This window comes from Medicago sativa, chromosome 4 (genome assembly GCF_051527215.1).
Source record: "Medicago sativa cultivar Bolivia chromosome 4, Bolivia_mono, whole genome shotgun sequence".
NCBI lineage: Eukaryota > Viridiplantae > Streptophyta > Magnoliopsida > Fabales > Fabaceae > Medicago > Medicago sativa.
Genome location: NC_140752.1, coordinates 100,595,935 through 100,621,432, shown reverse-complemented (window position 1 = coordinate 100,621,432; position 25,498 = coordinate 100,595,935). Strand labels below are relative to the sequence as shown.

Genomic DNA, 25,498 nt, shown 5'->3' with positions numbered 1-25,498 from the left:
TTTTCTTGGGAACATATAAAAAAAAACACTAAGAAAATCTTACACGAGGCAATTTTACAAAAAATACTACTAGAAAGAAAAACCCTTCTAATAGGGAAGTAAGTATTGAGATGCATAAGAAAAATATGGAATTTACATAATTTTTCACATCCCTTTCCCTTGGGAGAATCTATACACAAGCTAGGGATGATGAGTTATGAGGGGTATAAATTTACTCATGAGATTGTAATCATGTCCAATCAAACTTTGAGCTTGTTAGAACTGAACACTTCATACTCGAGTATCAATCAAGAATCCTCATATATATTGTTACTCTCTGCATAATGATATGCCAGTAGTGTGAACATGCTATAAATTAAGTTGCATTTTGTCATGAATCTACTGAAATAGGTTTTGTCTGGAAAAACTTTGCAACTGCTTGATAAAGATTCTCTTCCTCAAAAGGTTTTGAGACATAACCATCCATCCCACATTTCAAACACTCTTCATATGTAGCATGGATTACATCTGCTGTCATGGCCAATATAGGTAAATGGAATTCACTTTTCCTTTCACCACATTCACCATTCGTCTCCTCATTCGCTGTCCTCTCCATCTCCCGAATTCGACGAGTTGCTTCAAACCTGAAAATAATGTTAGTACATGATTTATAAAAAACATGTGTAAAAATAATATTCATGTGAATTAGAACACACATAACATGTATAGATAAGGTTTATATACAAACAAATATAGTATGGATGTGAATTAGAATATAAATAACATGTGTAAATAGAGTTTATATACAAACAAAATAATTTCAATGTGAATTAGTATAGCCAACATGCAAGTTACGTGCATTCAACTTACGTACATATCATTGAATTTATCAGCAAGGCAACTGTCACGTAACTTGCATTCAACTTGTGCAAGTAGTTTTTTTTTATCAGCAATGCAACTATCATGTTAACATGTTATGTTCAAATAATACCAAAAAAAAATTTAATAATCGATGCGAACAAACATACCCGTCCATTTCTGGCATTTGAATATCCATGAAGCAAGCATCAAAATTGTGAGGGAATTGAAGCATTTCAAGAGCAGCTTTGCCGCTATCGGCACACTTCACATCCGCTCCAAAGTTTTTCAAGGCGCCTGCAGCCACCCTCCGGTTTACTCCATTGTCATCAACCACTAAAATTTTCTTTCCGAACAGAAGGCTTCGAACTGAAGTTGAACCATTAGGCGACTCTTTTCCCAGCTGTCTCTTCTTGCCTGTTCCCAAAACTTGCTGAAGGCAAGCTCCCACCATACTAGCTCTCAGTGGCTTCATGATCACCGTATCACTAAAACCTGCGGATTTAGCTTTATCAAATTCGTCATTACTAATATTCGTAGCTAGAAGGATCATTTGAGGCATCTTAAATATATGTCCATTCTGTTTCCAGTCCAGTTGGCGCACACTGAAGATCCCGTCCTCTCCACAAACCCATGAATCCTTCTCAACAAAAATAATATCAGGCTGGAATAACCTGCCACAACCAAATATTTTAACTCAGTTAATGAACTCAAGTATTGAACCACACAACAAGAACAAATGCAATTCTTCAAAGAGTTTAATTTTGATACATTGTTAGTGTATAATGTTTCATACGTTTTACACTGTCAGCAAGTCACAGCCTATCATGATTCATGTGTGACTTTAGATGGAATTATGATTAAACACACATAGTCCTAACATTAGTTCACTAAAAATAGCAATGCATTAATTACAAAAAGGAAACTTCAAAACTTACCCTGTGCTGGAAGCACCATTTTTCCCACACAAGGAAACAGCCTTATTGATGGCATTTGCGACTTTAGCTTGTATCCCAAGTCTCTTCAAATGGTATCTAGTCACAGCAGCTCTAACAGGTTTCCCATCAACCACAACGGCTTTAAGCCCTCTAAAACTGGATGGTAGATCTTCATAGTTAACCTTCTTCACCTCAGTTATTGGATTCTTCTTAAATATTCCAAAATCCGCGGTAAATGAAAAGGTGCTTCCAACCTGCGGCCGGCTTATAAAGTTTATTTGACCACCCATTAGTTCAACTAGGCACTTACTGATACTCAAACCAATGCCGGTACCACCATAATTTCTAGAAGTCGAGCTATCTGCCTGAACAAAAGGCATGAAAATCCTATCTTGGGCCGAGAAAGGAATTCCAATTCCAGTGTCTTCGACACAGACCATCAAGGTGACTTGTTCATAAAATTCATTCGAGGCCACTTTTTTAGTTGAAGCATCGCAGAAAAACTCTTCATCAGCAATTAGGTGGTTAAAATTATCCCAGTTGTTGCGTTCATCAGCAGCTTCATATCCACTTAGCGTTTTGAGATTATAACCGCTAGATGCATGCACAACTTCTTCAGACCCTCCATTTCGATAAGTCTCAAGCTTTCCATTTGTTGCGGGCTTTCTGTTTTCGGATAAATGAACTTTAACAAATATATGGCCTCGCTCAGTGAACTGCAGTATATTGACGTTAAACAGAAATGTAAGCAACAAGTATCTTGCTATACAACAGCAAAATTTCAAACATTTCCAACATAACGTGCATATTAGTAATGCAAATAACTTTAGGCAAATAAAATTTGAAAATTCCACTTACTTTAACAGAGTTGCCAACAAGATTTGTTACAATTTGTCTGAATCTCCCAGGATCTCCCATAACAATATCTGGAACTTTATCAGAAACGAACACTGCCAGCTAAGAAAGGTAAAATGAAAAAAAAAGGATAATGAAGTTAGATCATCAAATAAAGAGAGGAAACCAAATTAAGATATTATTATGAAACTCGTATTGGCCTTCACAATAGGTTTAGCAACGATTTGAGCATACCTCTAAACCTTTGTGTCTAGACTTCTCTGAAAAAAGAGAGAGGACATCATCGAGTATGGAACGAAGGTCAAATGGAACCGCTTCCAGCTCTAATTTGCCAGCTTCAATTTTCGCTCGGTCAAGCACTTCATTTATTAATGCTATCAGAGCCTTACCACATGCCTGAGCAGTCTGAGCATAGTCACGTTGGGTTGAGTTCAATTCCGTGCGTAGAAGCAGACCAAGCATTCCTACAATCATACAGAGTTTTGTTTTGTGATAACATTATTAATGAGAAAGTGAAAGGTTTGAAAGCATATGTTACATTTTAGGAAAAGAGAGAGAGAGAGAGAGAGAATCTTGGAGTTACCTAAAATGCCATTCATAGGTGTTCTAATTTCATGAGAGACAGTAGCTAGAAACTGACATAAAAAACAAAAATTTCAGTATTCGTTATTGTTGCGTAATCAAAGGAAATATCAAAATATGCCAAGTGCCAATGACATGTCAAGGAAAAGTACCTGTGACTTGGCAACATCGGCTGCCTCTGCTCGAACTTTTAGCTCCTGCATTTCGTGGAAATCATCCTCTACTTTGACAATATGATTCCCAGCACCATATAAAATGTAACCGATTAATAGAAGAATCACAAAGAATAGGACTGCAGTAGAAAGTGCTGTCCAATTTGGCGGTGCCTTCTGGTGATACCTGTACAAAAGTTTGATCATAAGCATCTTTCTGCTGACAAAATGCCGAAAGTCAGTTCCAGAAAATGTAATGTACAGTAGCCAGAAGAACCTACCTACATATCATTTGATGTTTCCTGTATGGATCTCCAAAATCAAGCTTACTTTCATGGACAAGAGAAACATCACCTTCTTCGTATTGGTTGCCATACATGATTAGGGGATCAGTAGAGTTCGTGACATCATATACATTGACCAAAATTGCTTGATGACCAGCAAGTTGACCAAGTAAATTTTCCACAAGTGACTCCACATCAAAGGATCCTCCAACATATCTGCCTCCAATTAAAAAGTCATTAATCACATGTTCTATTGAAATGCTTACAACAAAATATAACCAAATACAAGCCTTGTAACAGAAACAGTTTTCTTCAACTCAATGATAGAAGCTGTGTCGATAACACTAATAGTGGCATTGACGGATTAACTGCTGCTTAATAAAATGCTAATAATGTACGTAAGATTTTTATACTAAACACAACCTTCATCCTCTAATTACACATATGAAACATAAGAAAAAAGATTCTAAAAACAAAAAGCTGACAATTAGTGAAATAAGGATATACCCTGCGGTCGCTTTAATGAGCTCTTCTGTTGTTGGGTTGTGAGGGAGCTTAGATTTGTAAACAGGAAATGTTAAAACCACACCGAGATGATGAGAACCCAACAACCTAAAAGGGCTAGTCAGAACAGCTTTCCCAGTAGCTCTAGCTCTCATTATGTTCTCTCGATCCTCCTGCATTGCAAAAATGAGAAATTGTAGTAATAAAAGTAATTCTCCACAAAAAAAAAAAAAAAAAAACAAGCGGTGGAATGGTTCACAAGTGTCGTTCTTTACCTCTCCAGACATCATATCAATCGACTCAAGGTAAGAGAGAGTTTCCTGAGCAAATATGACCGGTGCATACTCATCCCTAACCGGTGAAGCCTCTCTTTCCATTGTCTTTATAACCACTCCATGCTGCTTCTCAAACTGCTCTCTTTCCGAGTTAACAACTCTTTGTGCATAGGCCACTCCACTAAGTAGCGGCCTTTCGAAAGCGGTCCTAGCCGTATATTCTGCAAAAGTTTCCTGAAGGGAAATCATCAAATAATCATCAGAGGATACATAAAGGTTTAAAAACACAACAAAGATTGAGTATTTTTCATTTCCAACACAGAATGATCAAAACTTTCAAGCACAAACCTGGTCAATGGCAGAAGGGTTTCTGTAATAATGGAAAGTTGAAACAAGGATGGCAAGAGCATGAACATGGTTGACACTAACACTGAATTGGTCTTGCAACATTCTAGCCCTTTGATCACAAAGACTACCCAAAACCTCTTTCCTTCTCACTTTAGTACCCACGTCCATTTTGCTGTAGATGATACGACTAATCAGAGCCATCAGAAGAATCCATAGAAACATTAATTTGAGAAGCCAAGCTCTATGTGCTTGAATGAATGTGTATCTTTTGTTCCCCGTTTGCTCTTGTAACTTTGAAGCCAAAGGGTGGTGCTGATTCTGCATCTTCATCTTCAAGAGAAGACCCATTACAACACCAACTAACACTGAATCTCTTTCTTTCTGCCTATTTCTTTGAACTCCTCTTCATATCTATGGAAGTCCCAAAAAATACTCAATTAACAGTGCACAAACTTTTTTATACTATATAGGAACTAACTAGTAGCTTACTTTGCTTAAAGTGTAAAGTAGTCCTAAAATCTCAGACACTTTTATCTGATGGTTGAAAGAAAAAGTTCACAGAACAAAAAACCAAGTACAGCATTGTTTTGCGTGATTCAAACCAAACCAAGACCTCTTAGGAAACAAGAATCAAATCAAAAAAGCAAAACCAAGCATGATGAATGATTGAGGAAAATTCATTAGAGAATAAAAAAAGAAGTGAGAGAAAAGAGAAAGAATTAAAAAGAAGGGAAATAGAGACAAGCATGGGTCTCAAAAGATGGAAAAACAGCTCAAATTCCAAAGAAGCACCTTCTCCCTTCTCTCAACAGCCAATATTATGAATTAAAAATTCAAGAGACTTCTAATCATGCTCTCTAGGCGTGAAACCAGTCTTTGCTCAAGGACAAACAAAAGCACGTTCACACTTTTATTTGTTTAATCAAAAAAACCAAACATTGACCTCAAAAATAAAACACACACACACACCATACTAAACAAAAAACACAGCGAAGCACACACAGAACAGAACCCAATGAGCAAGTAAGAGGGTTGTTAGAGAAACAATGTTTACCTGTATAGGAATAGGATACAATGAACACAGTTGAGACCAGATTGGTTGGTTGGTTGGTTCGTCTTGATCTGCACTGCACCTTTCTCTTTCTGTACTAGTTTTTGTTTTTGTTTTTTATACAACCTTTTTATATATGCTTTCTTACTTTTCTTTTTTATTTTTTAAGCACAAAACATGACATTACTAAAACTAAATCGAATTTTTTTCGATTTTCTCTGATACGCTGTTGTTGTTGTCTCCCTTCTACTTCACACTCTAGTCAAGTCAAAACTCTCTCTTTCCACCCAACAAAATTTTCTCCTCAAGTTAGCACCTTTTTTCAACTAGCACGTTGAAGAGAAGCTTCAATGGAAAATGAGTGTAAAAATTGAAACTTTTTCACATTCTAGAGTTGAATCTTCAAATGGGTCCTTGGTTTTCTTGAACTATTTCTATGTGTTCCAATGTTAAACAATGCTGTGTAGTGGAACAGAAGAGAGAGAAAGATAGAAAAAATCACAATCACAAATCTGAAAGATAGTGACTTGCGACAATGCTAGGATCTTATTCCCATGTGAATTACCCTAAACACCCACCCTTTTTATATTTTGAATTCCATAATTACCCTCAATGGATAATCAACATTAATTAACTTTTGTTGTTTTGTATTAACTAATGTATCCTTAATAATCTATGTATAGCACTGATACATTCATTCTTGGTAAACAGTTAATTTAGTTAACTTTGCAAGGAAAAAGAAAAAAACGGATTGATTGGTTCCCTACTTTGTTTGGACAATTTTTTTAATATCTTTGCGACTTCATTAAAAATAAAAAAAAAGATAGAATGTCCTCTTCCAGATTATTAAGGTGACCTTATCTCGTTGTGCCACTTTATTCAAATAAAGGCATGATTACATCTCTAAAGAAAGAATAGATGAATATACCACCAATTTAATTCTTAAGTGGTAGTACTAATTGCTATCATGTTTTTCTAATAAAATAATTGCCATCAAGTTTAGTCTTTGCATCTTGTAAAAAAAAGTACTCCCGGTCTCAAATGTAAGAAACTTTTCACTTTTTAGATTCATCCAATAAATGATGTATGTGGTTTATAATATAGACTACATACATCATTTATTGCATGAATCTAAAAAGTAAAAAGTTTCTTACATTTGAGACCGGAGGAAGTATAGTATTTGGAAATAAGAAAACAAAAAAAGTACTGATAAGTCTAGATTTTGACAATAAAAGTAGTCCTTATATTGGTTCTAGTGTGCTAACTTAGATATACCATGTGGCTCTGTCTAGGGTGCATGACCCTAATGGGTCTCTCACCCGTAGGAGACCATAAAAAAGACTAATTTTTTTTTTTGGTAACTAAAATGACTTTTAAGTGTGATAATAATATTTTAATTAATAGGAAATTTTAAAATTGACCTTGCATTTAAATGAAAAATTAAATGTGTATTGGTCCTTATAAATATACAAACTTTTCATTTTAGTTAAATCAGGTCTAATCTTCATATTTTTTAAGGTTAAATAAGTTTTTGGTTTCTATAAATATAGTTAATTTTATTTTTAATCTTTATAAAAAAAAGTGACATGTTTTAGTCCTTACAAAAAAATTTAGTTTTGGCGGAAAATAATGGATTGTGAAACCAATATAAACGTTTCTGCTTCCTTTCAAAAAAAAAAAAACATTTCTGCTTTCGTAACTTACTGGCTACTTATTGTTATACCCTAATTTTGGACCTAAAAATACTTGTTCAATTCTTCTTTTCTTGCATTTCAAGTCATTTGAATATGTCTCTGAGCAATTGCATCTTTCTCTGCTTCCTATTTCAATATTACTTGCAAAATTCACATAAAAGGGCATTTTAGTCATTTCCTGTATTCAAACTCATTTTTAGTCTTTAAAAATTGCTTGAGTCCTTTCAAATAGTTTGAACAAGTTTCTATTTCAATTCCATGTCAAAATCCATTTTAAAGGTTGCATTTGAAGTCATTTTGAGTCAGTTTAGCCCCTAGGGGCATTTTAGTCTTTTCATGTGTTAAAACTCTGTTTAAATTCTAAAAATTGTCTCTGAGTCTTTCAAATTAGTTTGAATAAACTTTTGCTTCAATTTCCTGTTAGAAATCCATTTTTAAATTGCATCTGAGTCGTTTTGAGTCGTTTTAGTCCCTAGGGGGCATTTTGGTCATTTCACACGAAATTTGGGCAGAGAGAGGTTACTTTAAAGTACCTCATTTAAGTAATTGGTTCGTTTTAGTCCGCTTTGTCATTTTTAATCGTTTCACTTTACGTTTATTTCAAATTACATTTTTTTTTAAATTCAATTTTATTAATTTTTGCATTTTAGTCCTTTTGTGTCATTTTGCATTTTGGTCCTTGTCTTTTATTATTTTGCAGATTAGTCCTTTTGGTCCAAATTTGCAGTCCAGTCCACATGTCAGTTTTTCATTTGTCCAAAGGGAGTTAGTTACAGTCCAGTGCCACGTGGCATCGTCCTACTGGTCCAGGTCCATACACATCAGCTATAAATAGCCCAGTCATGGTCAAGGGTCAACACACACTATTCATTTTTTTCAAAACCCATTCATTTGTTGCCACCTCACCAGAGAAACAATAACCGTTTCTCTCTCTTCTCCACTTCCACCACCGTAACCAATTTTCCCTTTCACTTCCTCCGCCGCAACAAACCCTAACAACCTCATCTCTCACTCTCTCCGACCACCGCAACTACCCCTCTAACCGCCACTAATCCATCACAGAGCCTCATCAATCACCCTCACCGATCTACCTACACAACTGATTCATCCAAATTCCAGATTCACACGAATTCACGAAGCTCCATAATCAATCTCTGATTCGAAGCCATATACACATCGCAATTCACAATCAAATTCAGCAGCAACAGAAAGAAAAACGAAGAAGGAAGAAATTGCAACTCAAAAAAATCAAACAGAATCCAAGAGGGAGAAAAATCGCCTGGATCGAGTTTGTATACATCCAAATCGATGAAAAGACTTGCTAGATAGTTTTTTGCTGCGATTTTTCTATCTGAAGACCTTATTTCCCCGATCTATTCCTAAGGTATCACCACCTCCTTTTCTGGTTCGATCTGTGTTCGATTTTTCTCTTGATTTGCGATTTGCGTTATATGTTAAACTCTTCGTTTGAAATCCATGCTTAAGATCCAGATCGAAGCTTGCTTGAATCCGTGTTCATGTTTCTCTTTTGTGCCTTCATTTGTTTTCTGCTTGAATCGCTTTGTTTGTAAAAGATGAAATGAGAGATGAGAGGTTATGTCTGTTGTGTATTTGTTGGTGTTTGCGTGTTTCGTTTGTCATGAGAAGAAGAAAAGGAAAAGAGGAAAACGTTCAAGAGGAAGAGAGGTGAGGGAACGATTGAGAGAAGGAAAGGATTGAGCGGCTTATGTTTGGATTAGGGTTATGTGTGTCTGAGTTGTGTTTTAAGCTTATATACCTCTATTCAATCCAGTGTGTGCGCATCTCGCAATCTTACCATGTGCCCTCCCTGTGAGCCGTTAGATCTTTGATCTAACGGCTATTGTTAACGCTCACTTTAGTTGGTGTATGTGTACCGTTTGATCTAGGGTTTGGGTCTCTGGATCAATCTTGTGGCTCATGTGGCTTCCTGAGACCCGAATCCAGTTGGTGCTTGGGCTTGGGCCTTAGGTCTGTTGGTTCTTTTTGGTTTCATAGGTTTTCTTGCTATTTTCATGCTACTCTTTGATATTCACACTCCTGCCATGCCTAAAACGTTTTAAAAAATTCCATAAAGATTCATAGTTCTTTCTTGATATTTTTGTGGTGTTTTTATGATAATCTTGTACTGAAAAACTTGAAAAAAATAATGTGTTAGTTTCTTGCGTTGATTTTGAAGTTTTTATGTCAAAAAACTTGTGAAAATTGTTTGATTTCAATTCCAATGCTTGATATGTGTTTGTGATTCATGATGTGTGACTTTGTAATATTTTTTCTACTGTTTAAATGTGTATGCTACTGCATGTGAATATTTTTGTGCTTTATTACTTGTTTTACAAGTTTTGTGTGAATGAATAATGTGAAATAAGCCTAACTTTTGTCCTAAATGATTGACATGTTACACTCCTTTAATCCTCCGTGTGAAAACTGATTTGACACTCTTTGGGAACTTGTTAAAACATGAGGATTATAGGTCTTGTTCAAGCCTTGCATTGGTGATGAACTTTTAGGCCTATTTCACATTATTTTTGCTTGTTTCTATGTCAATTCTTTTACTTTTGATACAATAGCTTTTACTTGCTCTATATCTTATGTTACTAACATTTTCATCTCATGTTTCCTAAGCACATTTCATCCTTCAATCCTAAGTTTCATTTCTTGCACTTTAATTATCATACCAAGGCTTAGTATGTAAAGACCTAGGAATTTTTGTATTTTTACTTCATGCAACATTTAATTTTTGCAAGACCATAGAATGTATCTAGGCCAATGATGTAAAGGACAATGGACTCTAATAATGTACACCGACACAAGCACCGACACATGCACACACATCACATAGATATTTTAGATGTATGGCTAGGATATGCATGTTTAGATGTATGTTTAGGATTGTATGTTTAGATGAATGCTTAGGCTTTACACTTAGAAAAACCTCTTTTCAAAAAATATGAACAACATCACTCAAATCCTTTTTTTTTCATAATAAACCTTGGGATCAAAATCCCATTGATTTTCCTTTTATTTTCTTAATCAAATTTTAATGAATTTTAATCATACTTTGACTTTCATTTTGCAAAATAACTAACTCCACCTCACTTTTTTCCAATCTTATGCCCTTGAGGCCTCCTATCTCTTCTTTCAAATTCCCATTTTCAAACTTAAAATCAACCAACAAAAACAAAAATATTTTTTGGAAGAGAACTACGGTGGATTTGATCCCTTAAACGGGTACGTAGGCAAGGACAAAATTCATTCAATTCAAATAAAATAAAAATTCAAACATCTTCTTCTCCCTCCAATTCTTTACTTAGTAAACCTTTAGGTGTTAATATCATCTTTCAAAATAGCATTTAAAAATAAAGCGCGCGCGTAGAAAGTAAAGACGGTTCCTATAGGATACTATAGTCGTTATGGGTGCCTAACACCTTCCCGTAGCGAAAACAACTCCCGGACCTCGATTCTCAAGGGTTTTGCTTACTTTTGCTTACTTTTTCCCTTCCCAAGAAAAAATAAGATATCACCGGTTAAAAATGTTCAAACGTAATCAATGTTTGACACCCGAAAACCAAGATAAAACACTTATATTTACACTAAAATAAATTTTGCTCTTAAAAAACCATGTGAAGTTTTCACTTCATAAACCTTCCTCTTAAAAAATCAAAATTTAATTAGGCAATCAGAATCTTCGGTCCATATTATAATATTTTTAAACGCCAAAATTTTAAGATATAATGAATTAAATTTGATTTTTTTTTAAAACGCCGAAATTAGGGAGAAACTCTTTTATAAAAAATCAATTTTTTAACATATAATGAATCAAATTTGATTTTTTTAAACGGTAAAATTTTAAGATAAAACTAATACAAATCTGGACTTGAAAATCAATTTATGAGGTAATTTTTGCAGTGTATATTATTTTTAAAGATGGTGTATATTTTATAATATTTTAAACAAGTCTGTAAAAAATCATTCAAAAATTTAAGTATAATTAAAAAAAAATCTTCAAAAAATAATTAAACAAATGTTAATTTAACAGATACTAAAACTACGTGCTGAAATATTTTGTAGGGACTAAAACATGTCACTTTTTTTACAAGGATTAAAAATAAAATTAACTATATTTATAGAAAACAAAAACTTATTTAACCCTAAAAAATATGAAGATTAGACATGAGTTAAATAAAATGAAAAGTTTGTATATGTATAAGGATCAAAACATATTTAACCTTTCATTTAAATACAAGGTCAATTTTGAAATTTCCTATTAATTAAAATATTATTATCACACTTAAAAGTTATTTTAGTTACCCAAAAAAAAAAAATAGTCTTCTTTATGGTCTCCTACGGGTGAGAGACCCATTAGGGTCATGCACCCTAGACTGAGCCATGTTGCATGGGAGTTTAAGAACTTGTTTGTTTTCAAGTTAAAAAAATGGATTTTTTGAAAAATTTTACTCAAAAATAGTATAAGTTATTTTAAACTCATTTGATATAAGTTAAAAAAATGACATTTACTAACTTAAATATTCATTGTTCAAAATTTTATATAGTAAAAATCACATATTTTTTAAAATGACAACTTTCAAAAATGATTTTTATGAAAAACTATTTAAAATAGCTTTTTTTAAGAGATTTTTTCATAATTTTAGTATAAAAAAAATTATAACAAAATGATGAAATACTTATAATAACATTTTAAGATATACTATTCAAACGAATTTTTCATTTGAAGCTTTTCCTTATAAATTTCTTGATTAAAAAAATTATAACAAAAAACATATTACACATCGAAAATCTATTTTAAAAAAGTTTGAACAAACATGTCCTAATTGTGTGTAGAACATTGACTCCATATGCGACGTCTATCTTAACTTGTGTCCTTAGGGCACAAGTTAACATGACTCTTCTTTTAAAGATAAAAAAAATAAATGTCACATAAACAAATTTTGACAAAATTAATAAAAAAAATAAATAAAAGGCTTAATAGTCCAAATAAAAATAAGTGACAGGAGGAACAATTTGATGAGATTTCTCGAAGATGAAAACTTGTTATGTCTTTCAAAGCAATCAATTGAATTCTCAGTAAACCTTTAGCCTTAATTTTCTCCTTCTATGATCACGAAACTAAAATATAGGACAATCATTTTATTTTATAGGGTTAATAGTGTTTTACCCTATGTAATATAGGTTAATTCCGGTTTTTTCCTCATGTAAAATATTTTTTTTGAATTTCATCCTTGAAATTTGAAGATTTTTTGGTGTTGGACCTTCATGGAAAATTTCACCCCCTGTAATTTGAACAAATTTAGGTTTACCTCTCTTGTAATTTGAAAAAATTTCAGTTTACCCCCTATTAATTTGAGCAAATTTCGGTTTATCCCCTGTCATATCTTCGATTTTGTACTGTCAAAATTCATAAAGGTTCAAAACCAATAATCTTCAAATTACAAGGACGAAATCAAAAAAAAAATATGTCACAGGGGGTAAAACCGGAAATGATCTATATTACAGGGGTAAAACACTATTAACCCTATCTTATATAATAAAGTCGGTTTGGCAACTCAATATACTAAAGTGGTTGGAAGAAGGAAAACTGAACTGAAGAAAAACTAGGACCATTAATGGTTCTATTCAAGAAGAAAAACTGAATTAAAGTGTTACAATAATTCTGCAAACCAGGTTAGATTATTTAGTGGCTCATTCCGAACTGAATTGATGTAAAGACCTGGTGCAATAACAAAAGAAATTTAACTATAATTTTTTGAATCGAACTTATTACTTGCGGAGCGGACTATACTAAATTAAGTATTATTAACTGACAATATGATAGTTGAAAAAGAAAATAAAACGAATCAAATTGAGTATTAAGACTTAAAATAAAAAACCAATTTGAATTGAATTGGGACGAATAGTTCGCCACTTGAACTTAATCGAATTAGATCGGTTTAGCATATGTTTGATTCATCGTCTATCAATTATTTATCGCGTTGGGAGAGACAATTCTAAACGTAAAAATATTGAATTATAAATTGTCGTTTGGAGTTGGACGTATGTCTAATGTAATTTCCCAACAAAAACAAACTTAGCATTAGTTCGTTAACTAAATTAAAGCACCTATCGGATTTTCGATGTTGTTTGATTTAGTAGAACAGATGAGTTTTGATATTTTTTTAACAATGTTAATTCAAACAATAATCACTTTGACGAACAATGATTTAAAGGTGTGCATGATATCAACCTAAGAGGTCAATAAACATAGGGAAATGTTAACTTGTGCCCTCAAGGCACAAGTTAATGATTCAAATATAGAAAAAACTTATCGGAATGTGTGCATTGCATTTAATATTTAACTTTTTAATCATTTAAATGCACAAAATTTTATAAGAAGTTTCTTCTTTTAGGTTTCATAACATGTGCCCTAAGGGCACAAGTTAACACTACTCATAAACATATTCAACTTTATTTTCTTATTTTGGTGTGGTCCATCCACCAGGCAACATACATTTGTTAAAGTTTCACCTAAAAGATGTTGATTTAATTTCTTCTTTTTCCATATAAGAGATTAAACAACTCTACTAGAAGATAGTTCCTAATAGTCCCCTCAAAAAAAAAAAATAGTTCCTAATAGATTCTCCTTTCCCCTTTTTCATTTCCCCGTATCTCCTTGTTCACTCAATGTCTTTTCTCCATTTTTCCTTCATTTTGATTTCATTGACTTGTCTCCTCCTGACTTGCTTTCTGGTTTTTGGTAGGGGTGTAACAGTTTGGTTTGGATTGGTTTTCAGTCAAAAAAATGTTTGAACCGATAAAACCTTCATCGGTTTGGATTGGTTCGGTTTTCACTGTTTTTCAAAAAAGAAACTGAACCAAACTAATCGGTTTGGATTGGTTCGGTTGATCGGTTTATTTAAAAATACAATTTAAAAAAATTAATATTTTCACAAAATATTTCATAGAACTTTGTATAATTGTATTTCATATTTTGTTTTTTCATGTTCTCTATTTTTCAAACAACTTTTTATAACTAACCTTATTCAATATTTCATACATATGATCCAAGATTCATTCATTCATCATTCATCAAAAACAACTTCATCAAACTCAAATATTTCACATGATCCATATGTGCATCATTCATCAACAAACACAAAAATCAGTTTAGAATTGCATAAATGGTCCCTTAAATAATTATGAAACTTTAATTTAGTCCCCATACTAATTTTCGTCTCATTCTGGTCCCATAAGTTACCTCCGTCAGTCAAATAAATCCATTCCGTCAATTTTTAATCAAAAAACGTTAACATTCATCCTCTTTATCATCAAACCCATTAAAATTTATCTTCTTCACCACTAAACCCAGAAAAATTCATCACCTTCATCATGAAAATCCAGAAAAATAAAAAATTGAAAAAAAAACTCAAAAATTAAACATTTCCTTCCTCGCCAAAAACAAAAACAAAAAAATAAATCCAGAAATCTAGAAAAACAAAAAATAAATTCAAAAAGTAAATCCAAAAATCTCACTTTCTTCTCTCTCTTTTCTCTTTTTCTTTTTGTGAACTTAACACTAGCCATGGCGGCTATACATGAATCACAGAAGGATAGACACTAAACGGCACTGTTTCAACCCTCGCCGCCTTTTGTCGATTCCTACGCCAAAGATGCAATGCTTTCTTGGTTTCACGGTTAGTTCCCAGTTGCCAACGCGAACACCGATGCTCTCTGTGGTAACCTTGCGCAAATTGCTCCATCCTTCAACAATTACGATTCAACATTCGCGGCCGTACACCGTCAGCACTCAACTGGATCCCTGTTATTCAGATGCAGAAGTATCATTTCATTGATGATGTGACTCGGTTGAAGGAACGAAGAAGAAGAATAAAGAAAACTGAATCGTTCCAAGATTCGCATAAAGTTTCACAAAATCGCAAGCAACTCTTCAATTCTACAGCTCTAAGTTTCACACAAAGTTTTGCAAAATCGCAACTCCTACATTCCAAAACGTGAAATTAGGAACAACTAAAAAATCCCCCTTTTGATTTGATAAAATTTTCAGGAGATGCATAAACCCGAACTGTAGGAACAATTTAAAAAAATTAGGAACAATTGACCTTTGTCAATTCTTTCTCTCCATTCAACATGAACCCAAAAGACAGACTGAGGGAGAAGAGAGGTGGCGTGGATTGATTTTGCAAGGTTGGGGTGAGAAGAGAGACGAAGTAAGAAGCAGATAAGTGAGGGTGTGGGAAACTGGATTTCATTTTGTTTGAGTTTTCGTGTTGTGTTTGATTGATGAATTTTATTATTGTGAATTTGGATGGGTTAGGTTTAATGTGTTTTTATTGGATGCGTGTGGCAATGAGAAATGAGCCAGAAGAAGAAATTGGGTGTGGTTGAATATGTAAAGTTTTTTTTTTTTTATATATAGAAGGGTTAGGTTTAATGTGTTTTTATTGGATGTGTTTTTATTGTTTAAGTTTTTTAGTTTTTTTTCTGGATTTTTATGATGAAGATGATGAATTTTTCTAGGTTTAGTGATGAAGAAGATGAATTTTTCTGGGTTTGATGATGAAGGGGATGAATGTTAACGATTTTTTCAAAGAATTTAACAGAATGGATTTATTTGACTGGCATAGGTAACTTATGGGAGCATAATGAAGTGAAAATTAATAAGGGGACCAAATTGAAATTTTATAATTAATTAATGGACTGTTTATGTAATTAAGCCTAAAACTTATAAAATTAAGTTTGAACCAACAAATAAAAAGTTATGCATACATGTGTGAAAATTTTCTAGGGGTAGTATATATATTTTATAGTTTTATTTCAATTTTTATCAATACACATCAGTGACATCACACACGATCAAAATTTTACGCAGATCGCAAATTGCTTTCTTTTTTGAATGGCTTTTTATAATCTTCACTAAACAATGACATATAACGTAATGTGTATAAATCAATGGCATAGAAAATGAACATGGAAAACAATGAAATATAATGAGTATAAATCAATGGCATAAACATGATAAAATTAACCAAGAGATGAACGATCTCAGCGATGACGGGTAGCGATGAACAATGGGTTTGGTGTGGTTGACGACTAGGGTTTCTTTTTTAGTAGAAATGAAAGACTCTGATTAATGAGATGAGATGAAGATGAGAGAAAGTGAATGGATTAAAAAGTATTTTATGTTTAATTTTGGGCCTAACCATAAATTTGTGTGAGGTAGGATAATATTAGTAAAATAAGGAGTGTGGTTACTATCAGATTGGTTCATCGGTTTCAAGGATCTCAAAATGAAAAACCATGAACCAAACCAAACTAGATCGGTTTCGATTGGTTCGGATCGGTTTCAAACCGAACCAAACAAGGTCGGATATTTTTTCGGTTTGGTTCGGTTTAGACATTCGGTTTCGTTGGTTTTCTCCGAACCACTTACACCCTTAGTTTTTGGCATGAAGTATTTCATATGGACTATTTGTTTTCGCAAAATAAGTTATTTTTTAAAACTATATTTTTGACTTATTTGGTGCTAGATTTAATTTCATTCAAAAAAGGTGCTAGATTTAATTAATGGGTGCTATATTTTCTTCCTTATAATTGTTTGTTAAGCATGTGTGTTACGTTTATTTAATTCGTTTTGTTTAATTTGTGAAGGGTTACCCGTTTCATTGTCATTTGCAAATGTTCTTTGAACATTAAGACATTCTTTACCTTAAACTAAGATATTATCTTTTTACCCTAATACGAAAAGGTGGCATTTACCGTGGGAAGGGTTAATCCTTTCCCACCATGGGAAAGGTGTTTTTTAACCTTAGATATAATAATAAAATAATTCAATGGTTGTGATCTTTTACTTGCTACCCTTTTTTAACTTTTTGGTTTTATACTTGAAACAAAAATTGAGACCCCACAACATATAGAATAATGATAAGTGAGTGGGCCATTTTTGATGGGCTTGTGGCCATCTAAAAATAAACTCATAAATCTTGAACCAACACTCTATCGAAACCCCCACATACAAATTTCAATCTCATCATATAATCAAAACATTACATAATATTAAGATAAATAAGGTTTTAGTCCTTAAAGCATGTTTAAGAATAAACTATAATGTTTTTGTAATGTGCCACGACTCGTAAATATTGTTTGATCATAAATGATATTCTTTAAACAACCAGTAAATGATATATATCTCATTGTGCATGAGATGTTCTCTAATTCTTCTAAAAAAAATTATGTTCTCTAATTAAATTTGTATCAAAAATAATTAATTCAATTTACTGATCAATTCGCATTCTCTCCAAAAAAATAATGCACATGTATTCAATCAAATCACGTCAAATAGATATATTTCGAGATACTTTAGGAACTTAGAGTTTAATATACATTATTAGTGTATATTACACATGCATTCAATGTTGTATTACCACGTCAATTAATGACAATTCATATATTTTTATGAAGCTGGTATATGTGTTTTGAAGGGAAAACTAGTATATGAAGTTAATCAATTTTCGCTGTTTTTGAATGATATAATTTTCGCTATTTTTGTCAAATTAAAAAAAAAGTTTAGATATCAAAAAAAAAAAGGTGCTAAATTATTTTTGAATGATATAATTTTCGCTGTTTTTGTCAAATTAAAAAAAAAAAGGTTAGATATAAAAAAAAAAGGTGCTAAATTATTTACGTGTAAATGGGTGAGGTGCATATATGATTTCGTAAAAACAGGGGTGTACTAGCAAACTTGTTAATACTATTAAATATTACTCTCTCCGTTCCTTTTTAATTGTCACTTTTTGACATTTTACACAAACCAAGACAATCAATAAATGTTACTACTTTTGATACAATGGTTTTTACTTTTACTATAATAACCTTATTAATTTAATATTTCATTTCATATGTTTCTCTCTCCGTAATAAATATCTAAGGGTAATATTGGTAAAACAACATTCAATGTTGCATTGAACATTGAAAGTGACAGTTAAATAGGAACAAAATTTTTATCTAAAAGTGACAATTAAAAAGAAACGGAGGGAGTAGCATTTTTAATCATTGAAAAAACAAACAAAATAAAAGCAACTTGTTTGAGTGACACGTGGAGGTGAAAAGTAACTTTTCCCATGGTGGGAAAGGATTAACCCTTCCCATTGTAAATGCCACCGAAAAGAAAATGGCACATTTAATGCTTTAAAACTTTAGAATTTTATTTTATTTTCACATAAAATTTAGGTGGAGTTTAACATGGGAAAGGTGAATCCTTTCCCACCATGGAAAAGTTAACTTTAGCCATTAGATTAATTGAAGAGCACAATCTTATCATACACCGTCAACACTAGATTATTTCTTTTACACTTTCCACCACCCTTTATCTTCAACCTCTACAACCCACACCTCATTGCTCAAATTGATCATTTTCATGTACGATTGATTGTTTTGGGGCTGAAAATTTCATATAGAAACACACAAGTAATTTAATTTAGATGTTGTTTTCTTTTTTATTTGTAAAACTTATTTTGAGAATTGGTAAATATAATAGGAAACGAAGACAAATATAAGAGGAAAGACGGTGAGTCAGCGACGACGAGTCGGAGAGACAACGAAGGTGGTCTAACGAACGAATCCATAGTAGTAATAACACAGCCGTGAATTTCAATTGATTATTGATTAACAACTGGAATTTGGGAACATGAGGAGATCCTGGAGATCAGCTACAGTGAAGAGAACTTAGGCATTGTTTCATTGTTTTATTATTTCTCAAATAATGTTTGATCTTAGACGTTGAATCTTTTCTTATCGCATGTCATGAATCTGTAAAGGAACTGGGAACTAAACAAATCTAAAACTAGAGCAGATCTGGAATGAGGGAGATGACTTGTAGAAGATAGATAGTTGGATCTGTTGAGGCAAAATCCCTAATTAATTTTAAAGATAATAAACCAATATGATTAAAGAATTAATGGACTTTGATTATTTCCTTGGTATTTAACTTGTGCTCTTGAGTGTTTTACTAAGACAGGAACAAGGCTTAAATCATACCAAGAATCAAGTAATCAAAGGACATTTGATTTCAAGATCTAACACTGAGATCAGAAAGTTAGATCAGAATGTTGCTCAGAAATCAGAATGTTCGCACAAGAGATCAGAAGGTTGCTTCTATACAAGCCCAGAATCTCAAGAACATAGATCAAGGTCATGCAAGGCACATGTGACATAAATAAATGTCAAGAGAAGTACTTCTGCATGGATCAAGCAATAAAGGCATCTATGATGATTAAAAGATTAATGGACTTTGATAGTTCTTGGTATTTGTGCATTCTTGAGTGATTAACCAAGACACAAACAAAGTTTAAATCATACCAAGATACAAGAAATCAAAGTACATTTGAATTCATGAACTAACTCTGAAGTTCAGAAAGTTAGTTCAGAATGTTGATCAGAAAGTTGATCAGAACGTTCTGATGATAGTCCAGAAGGTTGTTCATAAGCAAACCCAAATTCATCAAGAACGTGAAGAACATGCAAGCACGCTTGACATGAATTAGAGGTCCAGAAAGGTACATCTGCATGGATCTATCAACAATAAAGGCATGAACAAAGATTTATGTCAAAAGGATCTTTAATGTTCATCCAAGACTATGAACATTAAAGTACTAGGATTATTCCAATGAGAATATCATCCTAGATGTTGCATTCACTGCACTTCAGTCGTGTCTCTACTATTAGGATTGATTACATCAAACTTAGTCTTACAAATCATCCTTAAGTGAGCACAAATGAAACATTCTGATGATCAGAATGTTCACTCCTGCACATGCTTCCAGCCATGAACAGTGTAGTTGGTAGAAAGAAGAAAAAGGTAGCAAAAGGAGATCTTGCATCAGAGATAACTTGTACTCTGAACTGAATCAAGCAGATTTCCTGGAAGCATGGGCCTGAAGCTGCAGACCACTATCCTCTCTTTCCTGCACAAAGTCCAAGACAGATTTGGTTCACTTTATCCTACTTTTCCAGCAACTTTTGAAGCATATGGAGAAGCTACTTTTTGGAGGATAAAACTCAAACAAATCTCACATCACGTGCTGGGCAAGCCCAGAAATTCATCCAACATTCATCCATGATGAACCCAGATGAAGAACATCATGAATTTCCAACATTCTGATGAAGAACACAGCAACATTCTGATGTTCATCCTGGGAACGCAACAACATTCTGATGGTCAGAATGTTCACCCAGATTTTCAAGTAAAAGCTTGTGGGGCCCAGGACACGTGGCATAACACCATTGGACACCCTACAACGGCTATTTGAGCCCAAAGACTCTATAAATACAGATCTAAGGCTCAGCAAAACTGGCACCTTGCCAAAGCATTCAAATAAACAACTTGAAGATTGTTTAAAAGCTCTTGCAACAGAAATTGATCAATGGCTAAGGCTTTCATTTACTTAGTGCACATCAATACTCTTTGTTATCTCTTGCAAAGATAACTTCTCTTCCCCCTCCTCTGTTTGATTCTCAAACATTCAAACTCCACACAAATTGCAAAGCATACAAGAAAACAACTTGATTTTGTTTGAAGCTTTTGCAAACTGAAATTGATCAATGACTAAGGCTTTCATTACTTAGTGCAAATCAATACTCTCTGTTATCTCCAAGATAACTTCTTCTTCTTTCTTCTTCTGTTTGTTTCTCAAACATTCAAACTCCAAACATCTTGTAAAGTCTCATCTAGCTTTAGGGGTACTAAAGTGTTAGTTTGAGCTGAAGGTGCAAAGTCTAAATGGGTAACTTAGCAAGAAGAAAAGAAAGTCTCATCTAGCTTTAGAGGTGCTAAAGTGTTAGTTTGAGCTGAAGGTGCAAAGTCTAAGTGGGTAACTTAGCAAGAAGAAAAGAAAGTCTCATCTAGCTTTAGAGGTGCTAAAGTGTTAGTTTGAGCAGAAGGTGTAAAAGTCTAAGTGGGTAACTTAGCAACAAGATGCAAGCCTGCTGAGGCTTAGAGAATACAGGATTGTAAGTGTTCAGGTGAACACAGATTGTAAGGTGCAGGATTTGAGAGGTTATCTCAAGCATCATAGTGGAAACTCTCACAAGATTGTGAGGAGTGGACTAACCCACATTGGGTGAACCACTATAAACTTCTGTGTGTTGATTCTCTCTTCCCTATACTCTTTACTTACTGCAAACACAAACACACACAAACACATTTACTTTGTTAAACTGTCTTTGCCTCAGACACCAGAACATTCTGAAGTCTGCTTTAAACTGTTTTTGCACTCAGACATCAGAACGTTCTGAAGTCTGCTATTAACTTAACTATTCCAAGTTTCCACTTGAGAATCATTTTTAAAGTTGCAGGATAATTTTTAAAGGGTCACAATTCAAACCCCCTCTTTCTTGTGACTATTTTATCCACTTCAATTGGCATCAGAGCCTGGTTCTATGGGTTGAGCACTTAACAGTGTATGAGGAAAAGATCCAGAAGGAAGTGATGTCAAAACCTGCAAATCAAAGTGCATGTCACATCTGAATGATCTTTGAAGAAGAAGATGCAAAGATGACAACCAGAGATGATTCTGAAGAAAAAGGAGAAGTCAACACATGAGTAAAGACAAACACAAGAAGTGAAGAGGTAAGAAATTCTAATCCTTATCTTTTATATAAAGTGTTTAAAAATATCTCATATGACTCATGCATTTTATCTTAAAAGTATGAACTTTTAAAATAATAACTTTTCTTGTATAAAGAAAGAAAATGTGACTCATGCATTTTAAAATATTTGAGAAACATAAGATTCTCAATATGCAAAAATTTGTAAGATTTAGAAAAGTCTGAATTTTTGAAACAAAATGATATTTCTAAAAGGGAAGTAAAATTTTGAAAAAGGACATATTCAACTTTATAAAGTCTGTTAAGACCTTTCAAAAAAAAAAAAGGCTGGTTTAGGTTTCATAACCTATCACTAACAAAAGTGAGAAGGTAAATAAAAATGATCATTTTGAAAAAGAATTCAACCATTTCAAAAAGACTTTTTATCCTAAATTAAGATTGGTCTCAAAAGGTTGAGATTGGTAAAACATAATGTTCTTATTACAACAAATCTGATTATCTTAAATCAGAATGTGGTCATAAGAAAGAATCTCTCAAAAAGAGAAACACTAACCTTCAAGGACCCAAAGTAATATGGGTACCAAAAGCTTTGTCAATCTGTGATGCAGGAATATTTGCTTCCAAGATTATATGTGAAGAAAATGTTCAATCACTAGAAGATAAGCAAATGGAATTTGCAACTAGTTTTGATCACAACACAGATGATTTAAAACTCAGACTTCAACACTTATGTGTTTCAAGATGCTGGGAAAAACAGTTCAGACTGTTCAAGAAACATCTGAAATGGAAGATCAGAATGTTCAGGTGTCTGCAGATCAGAATGTTCAAGAAAATGCTCCTGATGCTGAAGCTACTCAATTCAGAAAAAATTGAAAGCTTCAAAGTTCATCCCTCTGTTTTCAAGCAAGAACAAGAAGACTTCTCATATTCTATATGAATTGGATTTCACACTCACATTCAAGCATTTTAAGATGTCTCTGAAAAAGTGAAGTGTATGAGAAAGATTATCAAATCTTTAACATAAAGAATTTGATAACAATGAGGATTTTCCAAAATTGGATCAAGACATCCCTGAAGAAACCTTCCAAGAAGCTGCAAACATTGTTAAGGAAGCTGTTCAGAAAGTTGATGAAGCTCAGAATGTTGAACATCGTCAAAAGGAAGTTGATGTTGCTGAGTATGGAAGTCAGCAAGTTAAAGCAATACCTCAAATATTGAGATTGCAACCAATTAGGTTTGGGAAGCTGATGCAACTACTGAAACATGAATTCAGAAAAGTTGATGCAAGATGGAACTCAGAAAATTGATGAAGTTCCTGCATAACAACTTCAGAAAGTTAATGAAATTGAAAAAGCTTCTGAAAAATATCTCAGAAAGCTAACAAAGCTAGAAGCCTTTATTGGAGAAGAATCCTTTAAATCTTCTACTGCTGAAACAATTTCAAAATCTGAAGTGATGTTACAAACATCATAAGTAAACTCCAGTTTGATAAACAATAAATTGTTCTAGAATCTGATGAGGATGAGCTAGCTGGAAATGAAGCTGGTTTTGATCTGAATATAGAGGAATTCAGCTCAGATCACAATGCAAGTGTCTTTGAGGACTCTCAGATGAAAAATGATGGAACAATTCCTTCAACTCAAGTTCAGAATGTTCAAGGAAACATTCTTCATGAACAAAGCATTTCATCTGTTGATCATATGTCTGAAACATCTGGATATGTTAAAAGACAGTCAGATCAGAAAGTTGGAAAGACTAAGAAGAAGAGAAGGCTACTGATGATTAAACTGCTTCAGAAGGACATCCTTATTGATGCTTGGAGTTCTCCATCCAAATGAGAAAGTATTTCAAAGAAAGAGAAGCATGCTCTCTTCATTGAATCTCAAAGTAAGGAACATCATCATATAAGGTACACATTTATTTGCACTATAATAAATATGATGATTGAATGCATGTTTAATATATGCTTATATCAAATGTTTAAACTTAAATGCAATAATTGTTTCATACTTTGTTCACACTCCTTTCATGATGGTATGATACTCATTTACAACTGCACAAGTCATAATTGATGTTTAAAATCATTACATGATGTCTTATGCTTTAAATGTGTTACATCAATTTGTGAATACTTATCTTTTCACATTTGAAATAAATGATTTTGATACATTTCTGAATTATTAACATGAGTTGCAAACTAAATCATCATTGTTGATAGGGAGATTTATGTTTGATCGTTGATGTTAAATCATGATTGTTCATTAATTTGAAACATAAAAAATGTCTAAATTTGTCAAACTTCAGAATAATCTAAAACAAGAAGATACTCACTTGTTTTTGATATGGTTTATGAAAATACCATTCTTCAGACATAATCCCAAAAGAATCTTATGTTTGAAATTCCCATTAGAAGATTTTTTATATACTTGATCTTCATGTTGATGCTGTGTATGATCTTGTTATAATCTTCAAATATTGCTCTAAGGTTTTCATATTTTGTTCTTAAACTTATATTGGCCTTGCTTTGAGCATAAAAGTTTGTTTAATTATCTTACTTTAATTGCCAAAATTGAAGACAAAGATAAAAGTGCAAACATCAATATGTGTTGGATTTCAAACATGTGCAAAAGAATCTCATTTAACTCCAGTTAAAAGGATTTTCTGAAATCTAGTAGGTACTACTGATCTTGGCCTTTGGTATAGAAAAGGTTCTTGTTTTGATCTTGTAGAATATGCTAATTATGCTGAAGACAAAGTTGAGAAGAAGAGTACAAGTGGCTTCTGTCAAGTCTTGGGACAAGCATTAATTGAATGGTCTTGATACCATTGCATTCTCCACAACTGAAGTTGAGTGTGTATCTGCAGCTAGTTGTTGCTCTCAAATTTTGTGAGTAAGAAATCAGTTGGAAAATTACACACTAAGGTACACAAGTACTCCTATTTTTTTGTGATAATAAAAGTGCAATTAATCCTTTTAAGAATCCTATTTAGCATTCTAGGTCTTAACATATTGAAATAAAGCATCATTTCATTAGAGACCATGATCAGGAAAAGAATATTGCATTAAGCTTTGTTGATACTGAAAATCAACTAGCTGACTTTTTCACAAAATCCCTTGTTGAGGATAGATTCAGTTTTCTTAAAGAAAAATTGTTAATCATGAAAAATCCCAATAAAGATTGATTACAGATCACTAAGGGCCTTAGACTAAACCCCTTGATGTCATCTGATGCAAATCAGATAGATCTATCTCAATCTGGACATTCATCAGAATGTTCCAGAGTTCAGAATGTTCCTGAGTTCAGAATGTTCATCAGGTCAGAATGTTCATGAATATCAGAATG

The 25,498-nt window shown here is 33.0% G+C and overlaps 1 protein-coding gene, 1 non-coding gene and 1 pseudogene across 2 annotated transcripts; 2 read left to right on the top strand and 1 right to left on the bottom strand.

Moving 5' to 3' along the window:
- WOL (CHASE domain containing histidine kinase protein) lies at positions 1-6,291 on the bottom strand. Its single transcript, XM_085706667.1, has 12 exons — positions 5,830-6,291; positions 4,776-5,186; positions 4,428-4,661; positions 4,156-4,325; positions 3,646-3,864; positions 3,365-3,551; positions 3,214-3,265; positions 2,865-3,094; positions 2,634-2,732; positions 1,776-2,491; positions 1,008-1,511; positions 1-623 (listed from the first exon to the last, which is right to left on the bottom strand). Exons 2-12 carry the CDS (start codon positions 5,121-5,123, stop codon positions 371-373), a joined length of 3,012 nt encoding a protein of 1,003 aa, XP_085562793.1. The 5' UTR covers positions 5,124-5,186; positions 5,830-6,291; the 3' UTR covers positions 1-370.
- On the top strand, positions 192-270 carry LOC146934739 (small nucleolar RNA SNORD36). Its single transcript, XR_015008469.1, has one exon. It is a non-coding gene; the product is annotated as a small nucleolar RNA SNORD36 (small nucleolar RNA).
- Positions 6,292-22,895: 16,604 nt separating the features above from the next.
- LOC146934737 (uncharacterized) lies at positions 22,896-25,337 on the top strand (annotated as a pseudogene).
- The last annotated feature ends 161 nt before the right edge of the window (positions 25,338-25,498 follow it).